The sequence below is a fragment of the Stigmatopora nigra genome, chromosome 15, assembly GCF_051989575.1.
Source record: "Stigmatopora nigra isolate UIUO_SnigA chromosome 15, RoL_Snig_1.1, whole genome shotgun sequence".
Classification (NCBI taxonomy): domain Eukaryota; kingdom Metazoa; phylum Chordata; class Actinopteri; order Syngnathiformes; family Syngnathidae; genus Stigmatopora; species Stigmatopora nigra.
The window spans coordinates 3,664,855-3,680,940 of NC_135522.1; the positions used below are offsets into that span (position 1 = coordinate 3,664,855).

General features: G+C 46.2%; 2 protein-coding genes across 2 annotated transcripts; both read right to left on the reverse strand.

The window, feature by feature from the left end:
• Positions 1–596: 596 nt before the first annotated feature.
• setd1a (SET domain containing 1A, histone lysine methyltransferase) lies at positions 597–11,376 on the reverse strand. Its single transcript, XM_077734538.1, has 21 exons — positions 11,171–11,376; positions 10,304–10,448; positions 10,105–10,203; positions 9,743–10,013; positions 9,536–9,666; positions 9,205–9,464; positions 7,131–8,754; positions 5,956–6,927; positions 5,723–5,878; positions 5,580–5,664; positions 5,381–5,517; positions 5,264–5,300; positions 4,974–5,145; positions 4,862–4,890; positions 3,525–4,747; positions 3,039–3,393; positions 2,772–2,953; positions 2,497–2,607; positions 1,943–2,062; positions 1,735–1,872; positions 597–1,642 (listed from the first exon to the last, which is right to left on the reverse strand). The coding sequence occupies exons 2-21, from the start codon at positions 10,439–10,441 to the stop codon at positions 1,469–1,471; spliced, it is 6,414 nt and encodes a 2,137-aa protein (XP_077590664.1). The 5' UTR covers positions 10,442–10,448; positions 11,171–11,376; the 3' UTR covers positions 597–1,468.
• Positions 11,377–12,330: 954 nt separating this feature from the next.
• ccdc47 (coiled-coil domain containing 47) lies at positions 12,331–16,067 on the reverse strand. Its single transcript, XM_077733789.1, has 13 exons — positions 15,900–16,067; positions 14,992–15,308; positions 14,808–14,909; positions 14,354–14,528; positions 14,163–14,284; positions 13,896–13,961; positions 13,704–13,805; positions 13,503–13,613; positions 13,347–13,432; positions 13,212–13,270; positions 13,020–13,129; positions 12,765–12,932; positions 12,331–12,682 (listed from the first exon to the last, which is right to left on the reverse strand). The coding sequence occupies exons 2-13, from the start codon at positions 15,298–15,300 to the stop codon at positions 12,602–12,604; spliced, it is 1,491 nt and encodes a 496-aa protein (XP_077589915.1). The 5' UTR covers positions 15,301–15,308; positions 15,900–16,067; the 3' UTR covers positions 12,331–12,601.
• Positions 16,068–16,086: the final 19 nt, after the last annotated feature.

Below are 16,086 nucleotides of genomic sequence, written 5' to 3' on the forward strand. Positions count from 1 at the left end.
ACCTTATTCAATTCATATTTTCTTTAAAAAAATTAATTAAAGGGTATCACACACCCAACAATTACATTTATGATACTTAAACTTAAAAATTTGTTTTGATGTCATTTAATAAAATATGCATACCGCATATACTATTAAAAGAAGTATCCTATATTTTACTTACTATAGAGTAATATGAAAAGAATTAAGAATTTTGATTGGACACGCCAAATTGATTATAATACATTACAGCTGGTATACATATGTACTATGCATGTTTTTGTGGTCATAAACAATAGTAAAACAGCTATATTTGTTTGAAAAATGTACTTTAACTGTTCCCTCACAGTAAGGCGAGTTAGCCCAATGACAACAATTGATGGTGACCCATCCATTTTTTGACTTTTGCGTATTAACTGTGAAATGAAGTTATCAACTTTAAACCGCACCTGACAGGAAAATCAAATACTAATCTTTCTCATCCGCATTAGTTGACATTGCAAGACTTCCTGTTGAGTATTTGCACGCAGGTGCGTCACTACAAGTCGGGAAGTGGTCATGTTGGCATCGACCTACTTCTTTCTACAAGACAAAACAGGTCTGTTTTCTTTAAAAAATATTTTAATGCACCATTAATAAAGGGTTCAACGCATTAATACAAGATTGCAAATAATATTAAAACAAGAGGAAGGACCATAAAAAATAAAATGAGCTGAAGGTATGTACATGTGTCCTGGTGTGGAGAAAAGAATGAGGGGGGAGAAAGGGGGAGTGAAAGAAAAGGGGAGGGAACTCTATTTACATGTCAGTGTGTTTCTACGAGAAACAAACACTTTTATGTACATCCATTTTGTTTTTTTTTCTCACCATTTCGATCTGGAAAGCAGAAAAAGACTTTGCTATTGTCTTTTTTTTTTCTTCTACTCGACAGATAAACTTTGGAAAGCGCCCCGTCGCCTATTTTTTGTTGTATTTTGAACAATATCCCATTCAGTAAAAAATAACCTCTCGATACAACCCCGTTTTTTGTTGTTTTTATGACCCAATGCAAAAAAAAAGTGCCTGTTAAGAACACACTTGTGCAAACACGAGGCGGCGACAAAAATTGTAGGAGTTTGGTAAAAATAATTTGGGATTAAAAAGGGAACAAAGACGTGGAAATGCCATCTCAATGGGAGGAGAACAGCTTGGAACTGGTTCACGACATTTTGAAACACTTTCGGAAGAGTAACATTAAATCATCTCCCCAAAAAAAAAAAATTGGGAAACCGCAGAGGAACGTGTCGAATTAAAAGTCTTAAAACCCTGAATTTGTTCGACTTTCTTGTGCGCGGATTTGAACCAACATCCCGAGTCGAGGCCCCGCCCATTCTCGACGCTTCTATAACAGTGACAAGTAGTGGAAACTAAATGGCCACCAAAGTGCTAGGCGCAGAAAATGTTTTTTTTTTTTTTTTAGGGGTTTGGATGGCGATGGGAGTTTTTTTTTTTAGTTGAGCGTTCCACGACAATTTTCAGTGCCACACAAGCATGGGATCTTATTCTCCTCTAGCGGGAATTTGTAGTCGTAAGTGATTTCCTCATTGACGGCAATGGGCTGCTTGGAGTAGATGACGATTTTCTTTTGGGACTCGATGGTGATCACCTTGGCGTAACAGTTGGGCTGTAAAAAAATGCAAGGTGAAAATGTCAAAATAGAAAATGATATAACAACAACAACAAGTCAACTACATATGATTAATTGTTTCCACTTACAGTGCAGCAATGGTTGATAAACCTTGCCAAATTTCCACATTTAGTGGCATCGATGATGGTATCGTGGTCCACTCGGAATAAGTAACTGCTTCCGATGCCTTGCTGGGCGTAGCGCTTCTCGCGATTGTCTGCCACCATCTGTACACGGGAGTGTGTTATATCAAGGCCGGTAGTCGGATTAACTTGAAATTTAAGTGTTTAGGCTCACCTGTCGTATGTTTTGACCCACGTACTCGATGACCATCTCATCGGCAGCGATGGCCTCCATGGCGAATAGGCCCCATTCGTGGATTCTGCTGCGGCCGAATCGAAGCTTTTTCTTGCGGAACTGTACACAAACAAACAAAAAAGATATATATATTATATATATCATCCTCATTCATTTATTGAATAGAATTTTGAATTTAAGAAAAAAAAACTGGTGTCCACATTTATGGACATGATATTTTGGGTCATATAGGCTAAAATATTAATATTTTGTTTACACATTTTCCCAATGTGCACCGATAATTATAGTCAAGTTACTTTTTAAGAAAATAAAAAATAATTTTTGTATTATGATATAATTTAGGGGTATTTTAGGAATAAACCTGTTTATACATAAATATATTTTCAAGACAAAAAGAAAACAACTCCGGTCTGATTATGTCAGAACGGTGTTTTGCAACCTGAAGTTGCAACCCAAGTGACTCATTAATGACGTCATGGTGGTTGGTATAAGCGATTTCTGGAAATGGAACACCCTGTGCTTGTCAGCCGTACCTTGAGCTGGTTGAGTTTGAGTAGATCAGAGTCCATGACTGCCGGCGTGCCGATGACGGTCAAGAGTCGCCGCTGTTCTGAGCGTCTCTCCGACAGCACGCGATTGGTCCCCTTGAGAAAAAAAAATGGACTGTAAATAAATGGCATTATCAGATGGCCTCAAAATGAGGTGAGGCCAAACAACCTGGACCTTCATCTAAAGAATGACATAAACTAGATCAGACATGATCTTGGATGCATTTCAAAATAAGATACATCGCTTTGAGTTAACTTACCGAGCTGTCAACGTTCTCCACCTCGCGAATAACCTGCTCTGGCAGGTCCAAGTCCAGGTAGACATCCTTCTCCTTACGGCTGATGGCGTAGTAGCCTTCGCTCCTGGCGCAGCCCGTCACGTGCTCGCGCAGCTGCCCGTCCACGTTTCTCTTCTTGCGCCGAGGGTTGGGCAAGTTGGTCAGTGCGGTTGGGCGTTAAGGTCAACAAGCGGCGACGTGAACCCGACATTAAGCGTGCTATTATGTAAACAACATGTTTAAGGATATCGGTATGCTGCACCCAGTGGGTGTCATTGAGCCAGTCGGAGTTGTGGTCGTCCTGCAACAGCTTCTCGTACGTCCCCTTGAGGAGCATCAGGTCTTCGCCGTCCAGTCCGGAGTTCCAAATGTCGTAGAGGATGGTCATCTGCTCAAATTTGCTACGGTTCTCGTACTTGATGGGCGGCAGGTCGGGGAGGGGGGCCGGTTTGGCGAATGTGGTGAGGCCGGCATCCTGCAGGAAGAGGCGCTCGCTCTTCCTCACGTCCTCCATGGCCACTGGTGATTCGCCTTCGGAGTCGGTGCTGGTTAACTCGCCGGACTCCAGTTCCTCCACATCTACATCTTCATCTGCGTCAGATTCCTGGACAAAACAAGGCAAATTCACCATGAGTCTGCTTCTAATACTTTTTTTCTGACATTGTTGATACTATCTAACTAAACCTAAATATGGTATTTTAAAATGTTGGTTCTAATTATGCGGAATGCACATACCTCTAGTTTGCGTTTCTTATGTTTTGAGGCCGGCTTCTCCTTCTGTGGCTTTGCGGGGGGAACCACCTCCAGATTCTCCTTATCTTTATTTTTCCTCTTTTTGTTCTTCTCGAGCTCCAGTGCTTTACCTGCTGGTGACTTTTTGTTTGGTAGAAGTGCTTGGCTGGACTCCTCAGCCAGCAAACCCAAGTATTCTCCCGCATCACCTCTCGAGGGAATCGCTTCCCCGACGACCTCCTCGGGTGCCTCCAGCACCCCTGAAATGGTGTTGAGGTCTGTCGGGTGCAGGACGGAGGAATCCTGCTTAGAGGAGGTCTTCTTAGGAGGAGTTGGTGCCGCCAGGATAGGCGGTTTGCAGTAGTTGTGCTCCATGAAGACCACCATGCTCTCCAAGTTCATCACACGAAGCAAAGCTTCCTCAGAGAAGAGCCCACCTTCCATCTTCTGTTCTTCAGCTTCATCTGACGTCTCCGTTTCCTCCGAGTCGCCCGCATCGGGGTCCATTTTTAGGGCCACGTCAGCCAGCACCGACAGGTCGGCGGCGGAGGCCGAGGCCAGCTGCAGCAAGCTGGACGCTCCAAGTTGCTCCCGGAGTCTCAGCCTCTGTTCCGTTTCCTGGTCCTCGTCTTCTTCTCGGAGGGAAGTCGGGATGACGGGGGTCCGGGACTTTCCTCGGGGTCGCTTGCCGTGGGGAGATGTAGGGGATGCCTCCTCGAAGGCCATCCTGCACATGGAGGCGTGGTCCAGAGGAAGGTTCTGTACAGTGCGGCACACCATGACAGTAGGGGTGGAAGGCTTAGGGGAATCTTTGCCCCGTTTTCCGGGTGCCTTGGGGGGTGTGGTCTGAGGTGGGGTCCTTTTGTGCTCCTCCGAATCTGGAGACCGCCCAAATGGCGGGACGATGAGAGCGTTGCCTTCTCCAGGTTTGGAAGCAAAGGGGAGGAGTTGGATGCCGTGAGCGGGACGCGGGCTGGTGGCTGGGGTGGCGCGATTGTCCGAGGGTCTGGCGGGGGAGAGAGGTGGGGCGTCGCCCGGCGTTTGCGAGGGAGGTGAAGACAGCAATGGTGGCAGATCTTTGCTGTCGTTCTCCTCTGTGGAAAAGGAGACGGTCTTTCGCCGCTTTTTGAGTGGGGGGACAAGGATGACCGGGGACGGGGGTCGAGGGTATGGTGGAGATGGGGGGCGCTTGGAGGGAGGTCCTGATTTGCTGTCTTTGGCTTCGCCTAGAAGACATTAAAAAATTTGGGGTGAGTTGCAATACATGCCATTTGGCTTTGTGTGTGTGTATAAGTATGTGTGTATATTATATATACATACATATATTAACATTGACTCACCAAGTTTGAGCTCTTCTTTTCTCTTCTCCCTGACAAAAGCACAATATTAGAAGTTTTCACCAAAACAAAAAAGAGAAAGGTTTTCTTTTTTTTAGGTAAATTAGAAACATACTGCTCGCTTTTTCCCAGTGCGCTGTCCATGGTATCCGACCCATCACTGTCGCGTCTTTCCCCTTCCTCTTCTTCGTCCTCAGAGGAAGACGAGGAGGAAGACAGTGAGGAGGAAGAGCCCTCGGAGGATGATGAGAGGCTCTCGTCGTCACTGTCGGCGCTAAGGGCGTCATCTAAAAATAATAATAATAATAATAATAAGTTTTTGAGTCTAGTTTCTGTGAACTGATTGTGTTCATTTTTATGTTGCAAGGCAGCCTGTAGTTAAAAAATGATGCTGGTGCTATTTACCATCAGACTTGTCACTTGCGTCCAATTCACCATCATCCTAAAAAACATAAGATAAATAAAAACATCAGGTAAAAATGTGGCCCTCTAGCGGTCAAAACAGGCATCGCCACATCAAACCTTTTCAGAGGAAGAACCATCAGACGTCTCTTCGCCCTCGCTGTCCAACTCCCAAGGTTTTCGACTCCTGGGCTTCTTTTTCCTCCTCTTGTTATCCCGTCCTGCTCGGCCAGCCTCCTGCAGCCTATCTTCAACAGCTGAGAACAAGACAACAATGAGTTGACCTGCCCTATCACATTCCACCACTTAAAACTCCAACCTTCATCATCCTCGTCGGGTGGCGTTGACGGTCTTGGCCTTTTCATATCTCCTTCTGTGAGTTCTTGAGGCTCTTTCCTCTTTACCTGCACAAAGAAAAACATCATTATAGATCTTATTTGATTGTATGGTGTTGTTGCCTACCTTAAAGGAGGGGAGTCTTAATGCTCCTCGCAGTGAGAAGCCTTCCACGCCGCCACTCTTGGCCCAGTCGACTAGAGATGTTAAGGGTTCTCGAGGACGGTTGACCTTCTCCTCCTTTTTCTCCTCCTCACGGAAGGCAGCCATTGTCTGGAATGGCTGAAGAAATAGGATAATAAAGTTAGATTTAAAAAAAAACAGTGAGGATAAATATGAAATAAGTGAGCCTTCCTTACCTTAGCTTTTGTCTCCTTTCTGTCCCACCACTCATCAAAAGTAGCAAAGGCAATATTCTCCACCATTTTGCGGTTCAGGTCTCTCTGCATGATATTCTTCATTTCCTGGATGAGTGTGGTCAACGCCATCTGCACGGTGACTTCGTGGGGATTTTCCGGGGACAATGCTGCCACCTCCTCAGTGGGGGCCTGGTACTCCCCACCCTCTCCGGGTGGCATAGTGCCAAAAGCGGGTGGCGGCATGTATGAGGGATAGTGCGCGGTGGCTAACATGTGTGGCGGCCACGCCGTGTGCGGGGGTGGGAGGTGCGAAGGAGGCGGGATTTGGGTACTGAGCGGGTCTGTGTAAGGGTAGGGAGCCATGTGGGGGGTCATGTAGCGAGGATCCTGGTCATAGTGCGTGGCCGCTCCGCTGCCTTCTTGTTCCATGTAGGAGTGGGGGGGTGGCGGTAGCGAGTGCAGATGGTAGGCGGAGTAGTCTCCCGTAGCGGCTTCGCCCGGAGTACCGCCAGGTGACGACATGCGCAGCTGGTGCAGGCGGCTGAGCATGTGTGTTTGCATCTGGAAGGACATGGGGGTGCCGCCAGTGTATTGATTCATGAGCTCCATAGAGCTGGCATAGTCGTACATGTGGGGTGGCATGGGTGGCGGGTACTCGGGGTGGAGCTCCATATGTGGAGGAGGGGGGATCCCGGGAGGTGGCGGTGGCTGTAAGGAGTAGCCCGGTGGGGGTGGTGGGGGTAGGTGGGGCGGGTAGGAGGGGATTGGCGGGTGGATGGAGGCGCCAAAGTGCTCCGAGGTGGGCGAGGATGACGGTTCTGCGGCCGTCTGTGACGGCATGGTGGCTTGGGAGGAGGACGGCGAGGAGCAGGAGGTGATGGAGGGCTGGTGTGTGGTCACCGTTGTGATGGACACTTCGCCCTCTTCTTCTTCGGAGATTTCCATGTCTTCGCCAGACGAATGTGGCGACGACTGAAAGGAAAGGGAGATTTAATAGGAGGAATTTATGTATTTTTTGTATTAGCATTAGTATGTATTGCCATAATGTTGCCATAAAACTGCCTCTTATAAGGTAATTGGTCTACAATACCAATTGAAACTAGGCCAGTATTTAGCTGCCCGTGATTTTGCTCGCTATCATGTTAGTGAAGTCCAGCCATGGAAAATATTATTACCTGACTCTGCCCATTGTAAGGTGGCGTGTGTGCCCCCGTCCTGGTCTGAGCGCCAATATTCCCGTCCTGTGTCAACTCCTCTGGGACCCCGTCCGTCCCGGGAGGGCCGACCTGCGGTAAGGGCTCATCGGGCGGCGGCACGTGTGGCGAGTATGTGGAGGACAAGGGCGTGCTAGCCGCCGGCTCGGGAGGCGTCTTTCGACCGTCGGTTCTACTCTCCCGTTTCCTGAGGCCGTCTCTGTCCCGCTCCACTTTGCTCCTCTCGTTGTCCCCGCCATTGATTGGTTGGCCCGTGCCCATGACGGCTCGCCCTCTTTTTTCTTCTGACCTGGCACCTTTCTGCTTCTCCTCCTCGTTTTCCTCGTCGGAGGCGAGGAAGGAGAACTTGGCCTTTTGCTCCTTCAGGAGCATCTCGATACGGGAGTCCAAGCTGCTGCCGTGGTAGGCGAACGGTAAGCTTTCGTTGGTGGGGTCCGGTTCTGGGGAGGCGGAGCCACGTCGGCGGCCGGGCGGAGGGCTGCTGGAGCCGGGGAGGTTCTGGGAGAGAGAGGCGGAAGAAGGAGAAGTGGCAGAGGAAGCTATGGAGGAACGCGAGGGGGACAAAGGCGGGACCGGTGGCGTCTTTGGCGGGACCGGTGGCGTGCTGGGACGGCGTTTGGGCTTGGTCCACTGCTCCTCTTGGGGAGGGCTACTCCGATCGAAGTCCGCCGCTTCCAACGTCTCGGCCACGGCGGCGGCGATCTCCGACGCCGGCGGTAATGGTGGCGGTGGCGGAGGAGGGGGCGGAGGCGGAGCACTTGTCGAAGGGGCGGGGCCTTTCTCCGATAGACCGGTCCCCCCTACGCGAGCAGACGCATCCGATCCCTGAGGAGGAGGCGGGGTGGGATCTTTGGAGGTGGAATACGCCGAGTACGACGATGGCGGCGGGGACATGCTATTGGAGGAAGAGCGGTACGAGTTGGAAATGTATCGGGGGTCCGAGTTGCCCGAATGGTCGCCGTCCCGCTCCCGGTCTCGATCCCTGTCGCGGTCGTGGCTGCTCCTCCTGCGGCTGCTGTGATGGTTGTGTGAGTGGTGGTGGTGATGGTTGCGGTGCCTTTGGTGCCCGTGGTCGCCCGAGCGCGAGCCCGCGCTGTCCCGCCGGTAGCCGCGCTCGTCCCGTCGGTCCGAATGGTGGTGAGAGTGATGGGAATGGTATTTAGAGGAGGAGGAGTTGGTGTCGTGTTGGTGATGGTACGACGCCCGCCTGGAAGCGCCTACCATGGCCCCGTAACGCCCTCCCGAGTCTCTATCCCGCTCGGGCATGGGAGGCTGCTCATACTGTGACCCGAGAGGTGGGGGCGGCATGGCGGAGTGGTGCACCGTGTGGGGGCCGGGGGGTCCTCCCGCATTGGGGTATTGCGGGTAGCAAGGTGGCTCGTTTGGACGGAAGGAGGCGCCCGGGGGGTACCCGGGGCGACCTCGGTGGTAGGAAGAATGTTCGTGAACGTCCTCGGAGTATCGCGATACTTTGAATCCGCCACCTGCTGTGGATGAAACTGCAGAAGAAGAAGAGGAGGAGGGCAGCATGTCCTGAGGGGGGTAACCGCTTCCCAAAGTGCCTGTGTTGTAACTACTGTGCCTGCTGGCAAAAAAACAAAATGTGGATGACAGGTTAACCAAAACAGGGTATTTTATTTCTATTTTTTTCCAATACTAAACAAACGTTAAAATCGTAGTTCAGGGGTAGGTAACCTATGGCTCGGGAGCCACATGTGGCTCTTTCGATGGGTGCTTATGGCTCGCCACTAAACTGTGAGCTAAAATATGGATACTACGTCTAGAGTTGCTTTAATCTTCCAGTTTTCATGCATGCATCCCATTTATTAGCAGGGTAACAAATTTGTCAACATAATTCTGAGACTTTTTCTACTTTAAAGGCGGTGAAATGACTAAAAATGCAAACATTTTTATTTTTACTTGTAGTAAATCCTGAGTATGGCTCTCAATGAATAACAATTGAAAATATGAATTGTTTATGACTCTCTCTGTCAAAAAGGTTCAACTCCGGGAGAAAACTGGACCGACAACCCACCTGCCTCCAGAGTAACCGGACTCCTGAGAGAACGGCGTCCCAGATCTGGAGCTGTATGGTGTCCCGCTCTGAGAGGACGCTGCAGACCCCGATGTGTAGGCACCGGTCAGGGACGAGGAGGAGGGTGGCGTATCCAGCCGCGGCTCGCCAAAACTAGTGTCCGCTGATCCAGGGGTGACGTTCCCGGACTTGAGGGCTTGCTGGACGCCCGCTGCCAACATGGCCAGCTCGCTGGAGAGTCGGCGCCGGATATCTGCAGACTGTGCATAAGTGTCAACTCTGAATTAGCATTTTGAAATAAGAAAATGGATATTTTAATCATGCCGGTTACCACTTCAGGCTGTTGCTGTGTTGGAGTCTGTGGCGTCAGGCAGTCCACTAAGGCCTTGCCTCCCAGGGGGACTGTCTGCGGCGTGTAGGACCCATTCACAATTAGGTCATAATACTTCTGCCTCTGCTGGCCTGAAGAATAAGAAAAAGTACAAATCTATTTAGAAATGCTGTGGTGCACTAGGCAACAACAAGTTTCCATGCTTACCTTTGATATCCAACTGCGCATGGATAATGTTGCCCATGACAGAGGTGTTGTGCAGCTGCTTGACCGTGTCCTTGGCACCGCGTGTGCTGGTAAAGAGCACCCTGGCAAGACCCAGGTGCTTCCTGGTCTTTGGGTGAAACAGGATCTCCATCTCCTCCACTTCCCCAAACTTGGCGCACATTTCAGCCAAGAATGGCTCCTTGACGTTATCGTTCAGCCGGGCAAAGGTCACTTCTTTGAGGGGGATTGGACCCACGTAGAACTCATCCAGCTGAGTGTCAGGGACAGAAAAAAATATCAGAATGACAAATTGATGACAAATATATGGATGCAAGTTTAGCTTTTGGCTGTGGTTTTCCTACCTTGAACTTTGGCACTGGCAGGACCATCTCTGCATACCTGGACCATAATCTGCGGGGTCTGGGGTCCCGCAGTTCACCCACAGGGGGGAATCCAGAGTCCTGGTGACAGTTTTAGTAAAAGCAGTTTAAGAGAATTGGTTTTGGAAGTATGCAGAATGCGCTCTGCAGATTTATGGAGTGAAATGTATGAAATACTCACGGGCACGCTAAAATGCACGCCATCATATCTGTATATCTTCTGTGCCACCCGTCTGGTGGCCGGGTCCTGGACCAGTTTGAAGCTCTTCCACTGCAAACTCACAGCTTTTTGTGTGTCTGCACCGCTGTCTGGATCCATCCTACAGCTGCCAAAACACGTTTGTTGACATGGCGTGCAGGGAATTAAACAACCCAAACTGTCAGTGCACACGCTCAGACCTGTTAAAAATGTACACCTCGCGCTGGAATACAAACAAACCCAAGAGCGCCAATCTAGAATACTAATTATTTATGCATTGTACATAAATACGGGTTTTTTTATTGAATACTAAAGTTGGTTCATATTGGCCGTTTAGGGTGAGACACTGTCAAAACAATGAGCGCGTTACGTCACAGAGCACTAGTTTACTTGAGCTACATATGCTAACGTGCTAACAGCAACAAAACACCATCCAGGGTGAGCTATTCACCGATGATTTGGGTTTAGAATGACCAAATCTCGAACCGGGTTCATATTTGAGGCATAAATACAATGTGGTTTACAATTCAAATGCAACAAAACGACGGCAATTTTGTTAGCTTTTTTTGGCTAATGCTAAGGCAAGTTATCCCGAACGTCAGCTAATGCTAATTTAGCATGAGCATCAACTTGCGAAGCCGATTGCTCATATAAGACAAACACTGCGGTAGATAACACATCATAAACAGCAACCGCGTTAGTTAGGACTTTACATGATTTAAGGGGTTTGTTTCAGTCCTAAAATGCACGACCACCACCTCCACAAGAGTCCAAGAGCGCGCACAGCCCAGAGTCGGAGCCCGCCCGCCACCAGGCCCGCCCGGACAACAAGAAAAACAGTCCACCCACCAAAACACAAACCGGACAGCTCCAAGCACCGTGCTCAAACGAAAGAAGCAGACGTAAACGATGCCGCTTACATTCCGGTTGATAGTCGATGCAAACGCGAGCCCCCACGGAAGACAGATGAGTTGTTTTTAGCCCCTAAAAGCCCAATATTGTGGAGAGAGCCGCCATCGCGCAACAAACCTGAGAGCCTCGCCTGTTCTCCATCAGGCTGCGCGAAGGCAGCCGACAAGCTCCTCATGCGCACTTTCCACTGAAAATAAGAATATCAAACAACATCATTTATGAAATAAAATCACATTAAATTGTATGTTCATAAACATATTTTTCTATTTAAAGTACTCAAATATTTTTTGAGGAGTTTGTATGGCCCCACGACATGATATAATATTGTAATGTAGTCGAATCTGCGTCTCTTGTCAAACAAGCGTTTGGAGCGCAGTCACAATTTATGAACCAGTTATTTAGTTTTATTCTTACCAATAACGTTCTTGATGACAACACGTTTATAAATTAAAGACTAAAATATTATATACATATTTTTCCACGTCAGTTGTAGGATTTTAATTTACAATCGAATCTGCGTTTTTAAATCTATCAGGCGGAGCGTCCTCTTGTGGCCATCTAGTAGAAAACAGCCCTAACAAATACACGCCATTGTAATTGAGTAGTATTTACAAATGAGTAACTTTTGCTATTATTTTGATGACATTTTCATACAAATGTTACACTCGAAACGTGCTGAGGTCAAACTCCATCAAGTATTTGAACATTATGGTCCTTGCGCAAATTCTATTCTGCACATATTCCATCAACACTAACAATTTTCAATGAAATATTTACCACCTAAATTCATTTAGAATTGAGCAAAATATGAATTCACCCTCCATATTTTTTGTAAACAACTCAAATTACAGCCTTTTGTCGACCATATTAATGCCTATTTGTTGCACAATGTCCAGTGTTAGCAATAAAGACATATTATTACATATAGATAGAAATATTAATGCAATACGATCATATTAATGCAGCAGTGTGTTGCAGTATTGACGCCTAATTTAGTCCAGCATGCTGACACAAAAGTTAAATTTAGCATCCCACCACTCCCCCTTATTTAAAGAGCAGATGTCTCCCTTTCAATAACACAACAAAACAAATTTCAGTGCATTTTATTATTTATTTTCAGCTCTATATTCAATAGATACAGCCTGCATGGACTGAGCTGCACAGAAGATATAATTTAAAATGTCATTAAAAATTATATTAATGCTATAATTAAGAATCCGAAAGTCCCTTAATGATGCTTTAAATTTAACAGCAGTAGCTGATTTGAAATGTTTACAACAACAAAATTGTCACAAATTTGGAGAGATGCGATTTGAATCGTCGCCAAAATGTTCCTTTGCGGCTTGCGACGATGTTGCCGGGCAAACTTCACATGGCCTTCACTTTAATCTGCTTCATCTTCATTTGCTTCTTCTCAATTTTCTTCTGTTCTCGTCTCTGTGCCGCTTCCTAAAGGAGTTAAAAGCATTCAAAGTGAATGTAAAGTGAGCAAAACATTTGAAAACTGATGTGGGGTTGCTTGTCATGTGACCTCCAAACGGCGCTGTCTTTCAGGATCCTCTTCATTCATGATCCTCTCCTTCTCAGCCCGCTTTTTCTCCTCGCGTCTGGTTTGGGCGGCTTCCTGGCGTTGAGCATGTGTCTGTTTCAGGAAGTTTTCCTCGACGCGGGCCCGATTGCGGTCTGCCTTCATTTTCCCCTGCAAATGAAAAGAGGGAATTCAAGAGTCTTAATTGCACTTCAACCATTACTTGGGGTACATTTCTGTATAAGTGTGTTTGCTTACTTCTCTATTGAGACGTAGCTTCTTCACTTTATCAATGCTGTAAATAACCATGTTCATGAGAGGCAGCAAAGTATCCATGTCTTTGGGAGAAGTGTTACCCATTCCAGGCACTACACCGCACCCACAAAAACAAACAAACACATGTCAATGAAACCAAAATGGAATATATCAGTAACAAGATAAAATATTTACCATTAAATGTAAACATTAAAGTCTTCTTGGTTTCAGGTAGCTTCAAGGGCTGACCCTCCCTTAAAAAAAACATTACAGAATGACACAACCCATTTCCAGCTGTAAATTATATAAGGAATATTATATATTACTCACTCTTGCATAACTTTTGGACCAGAAAATTGGTCCGAAAAATGGATGGACTCGATCTTGTCAGCATGGTTAGTGATATAATGAACCATCTATGATAAATAATCACAAAGGATTAGGAAAGAGTCAACATAGTCTTTTTTTTCCAGATTAAGTTGTAACCTTGTTGTCCATCACACCATCTGTGACCTCGCCCATCTCTGTAAGAATAGCCAAAGATTCTGGAAGGCCGAATTTGGCCCCCGACTTTGGCTTGTCGCCGCAGAACTCACTCTGCACAAAAAAAAGAAGAAAAAAAACGTTCTGTACCGTCTCATTTTTTAACAAGATGACACCCTCTGACTAAACTAGGTATTTATTTACCAAGTCCTGCATCTCCTTCTGGAGGCGGGCCATAGCCTTCTTGGTGCCCACAGCAAACACAAAAGTGTCCATATCCTCATCATTCAGAGTCACTTTAATTTGCTAATGGTAAGACATCACAATTGTGAACACTTAACCAAAACACAAACATTAAGTGAAGCATTTTTGTCAAGCTAATGCTATGATACCAACCACTTGGTCACAGGTGGGCCTCATCATCCTGGCCAGAACATTAAGCAGGTCTTGTCTCTTGAGGAACTGTAATCATAAAAACATGTACTACAACCAACCATAAATATGTAAACACACAAAAGAAATCCCTCTTTTTGCTTATACACGTGGCTAATATGCGAGAAAATACAGTACATCATGTTACGCCCCCACAGAAAGTGGAAAATTTGTATGCATGTATATCATACTTGGTACAATTGTGCGCTAATTTCATGGCACGTCCTTTACCTTGAGTTGTATAAGCATTCCCTCACAGCAAACGCGTCCAGAGCACCATAAATTGTAGATGTGTTCATTTTCCTGATTGAGCTTCCCCGTGCTCACTGCTTCTTTGCTCGTGCCGTCATCACCTGCGTGCATACAGTATAGTTATGTTGTTCATTTGTTGTAAAATGAAAAAGAGGATATAGGCAACTCACCCACAAGAGCAAAGTTGCTCTCTAGAAGCTCCCTATGAGAATTAAACCAGGTCTGAGCCAAGCGGCCGTTCTTATTCTTGCCTATGATGTAATTCATAATGTAGGCCAGCAGGCCTGTCACCATCAGGATCTCCATGTAGTAGCTCTCCCAGCTGTTTTGGAGATGGGATGGAACCTGAATAGAAATAAAAAATGAGGTTTTTGTTAGGGAGTCAAAAGGTTGAGAGTGCTTAAAATGGAAAAAAAAAACTATATGTGAATTCAGAGGGTGGTTTATTTTTTTGTATTTTAAAAATCTCAACTATATCCTGCATCATTTATTTATCTTCTGATTTAATGATCTCCTTTTTTGGAGTATGATAGAATTAAAAAAATATTGATATATTTGGAATGATATATTCAGAAAGCATTCGATAAATACAATAATCTGATTTGAGACTTTAATGAGATTTACCGTGTGGATTATGAGGGGGTCTTTCATAGGGTGACCTGTCTTCTCCATGTCTCCAATCCCTTCAAACTCCTCCTGGTCATATTTACTGTAAATATCTTGATCCTGGGCAAATATTTACAAAAAATTAAACAAAAATCATGAGAACATTAAAAACTACTATTACTATACTATGCGCAAATCCCACTTGTGCATCGGAGTCGTCAAAACCATCTTGGCCGTCGTCGTCCATTTCCACCGTAGCCTCGTCTTCATCTTCTTCTTCGTCGTTCGGCTGCGAGGAAGGGCCGCCTCGCACAGGTATCGGTGGCTCGGTGCCCGTCTCGGATATTGAGTCGTCACTCATGTCCTCGAACTCAGCAAAGTCGTTATCATCGAAGTCGGCCAGGTCTTCGCTGTCATCAAACTCATCGTTGTAGCGCCCCCTGGTGACCGGGAGTGCCAGGAGCAGAAAGAGCAGGGGGGCAAGCAGGACAGTCAAACGTTGTTGTTGCATGGTGGTGCCTGAGCAGGGATGTTGACAAAACAAGAAAAGAGCAAAGTTATTTAGTCATTAAATAGTTACCCCCTTACTTCTATAGAACTTTGCTTACACCTCAAAATATGGAGGATTATCCGATGTCAATTAAAATCAATTAACTTCCATCAGAAGTAGTTTCTGTAATAACCGCCTAACGACCCAAATGAAAGCAAAAAAAACTAAAATATCGCATGAAGCAGTGATCAAAATATACAACTTGATCTGTTTTCTTTTCCACCTTAAAATAGAAACATGAATATGACACTTAGAAAACCAAAGATGTCGCAAGCGCCACTTTAGCAGAAAACATTACACACCAAGTTGCTGCAAAAATAAAAGCAGCATAAGTGTAACAATGTTACTACGTGTAGTTCTATACTGCAAACATGAAAATGTATGCGAAATGACCCCCCCACTCCCAAAGTAATCCCTCCCCAGTGCAGTACCATCCCCCCGATCACTTTCTTGTAAGCCACCTCTGACACTAGCTTGCTAAGTAGCTAGCACGACTAACGCTGAAGTGACATATTGTATGATTTTTAAACTAACAAACAAAAACAATAATTTAGTCTCACCCCGGCAGTATCAGTGGGTTCAGGTTACAGTATTTAGTCTCAAGTAGCCTCCGAAATATCCTGATTTACAACTGACTGTAGGAAGCTTCTTCTTCTTCTTGAGGCTTAACGGCAGTTGGCAGCTAAACTACTGGAAAATTACTGCCTCCTATCGTCTTTATTCTACATAGCACCTACTTATTCCCAA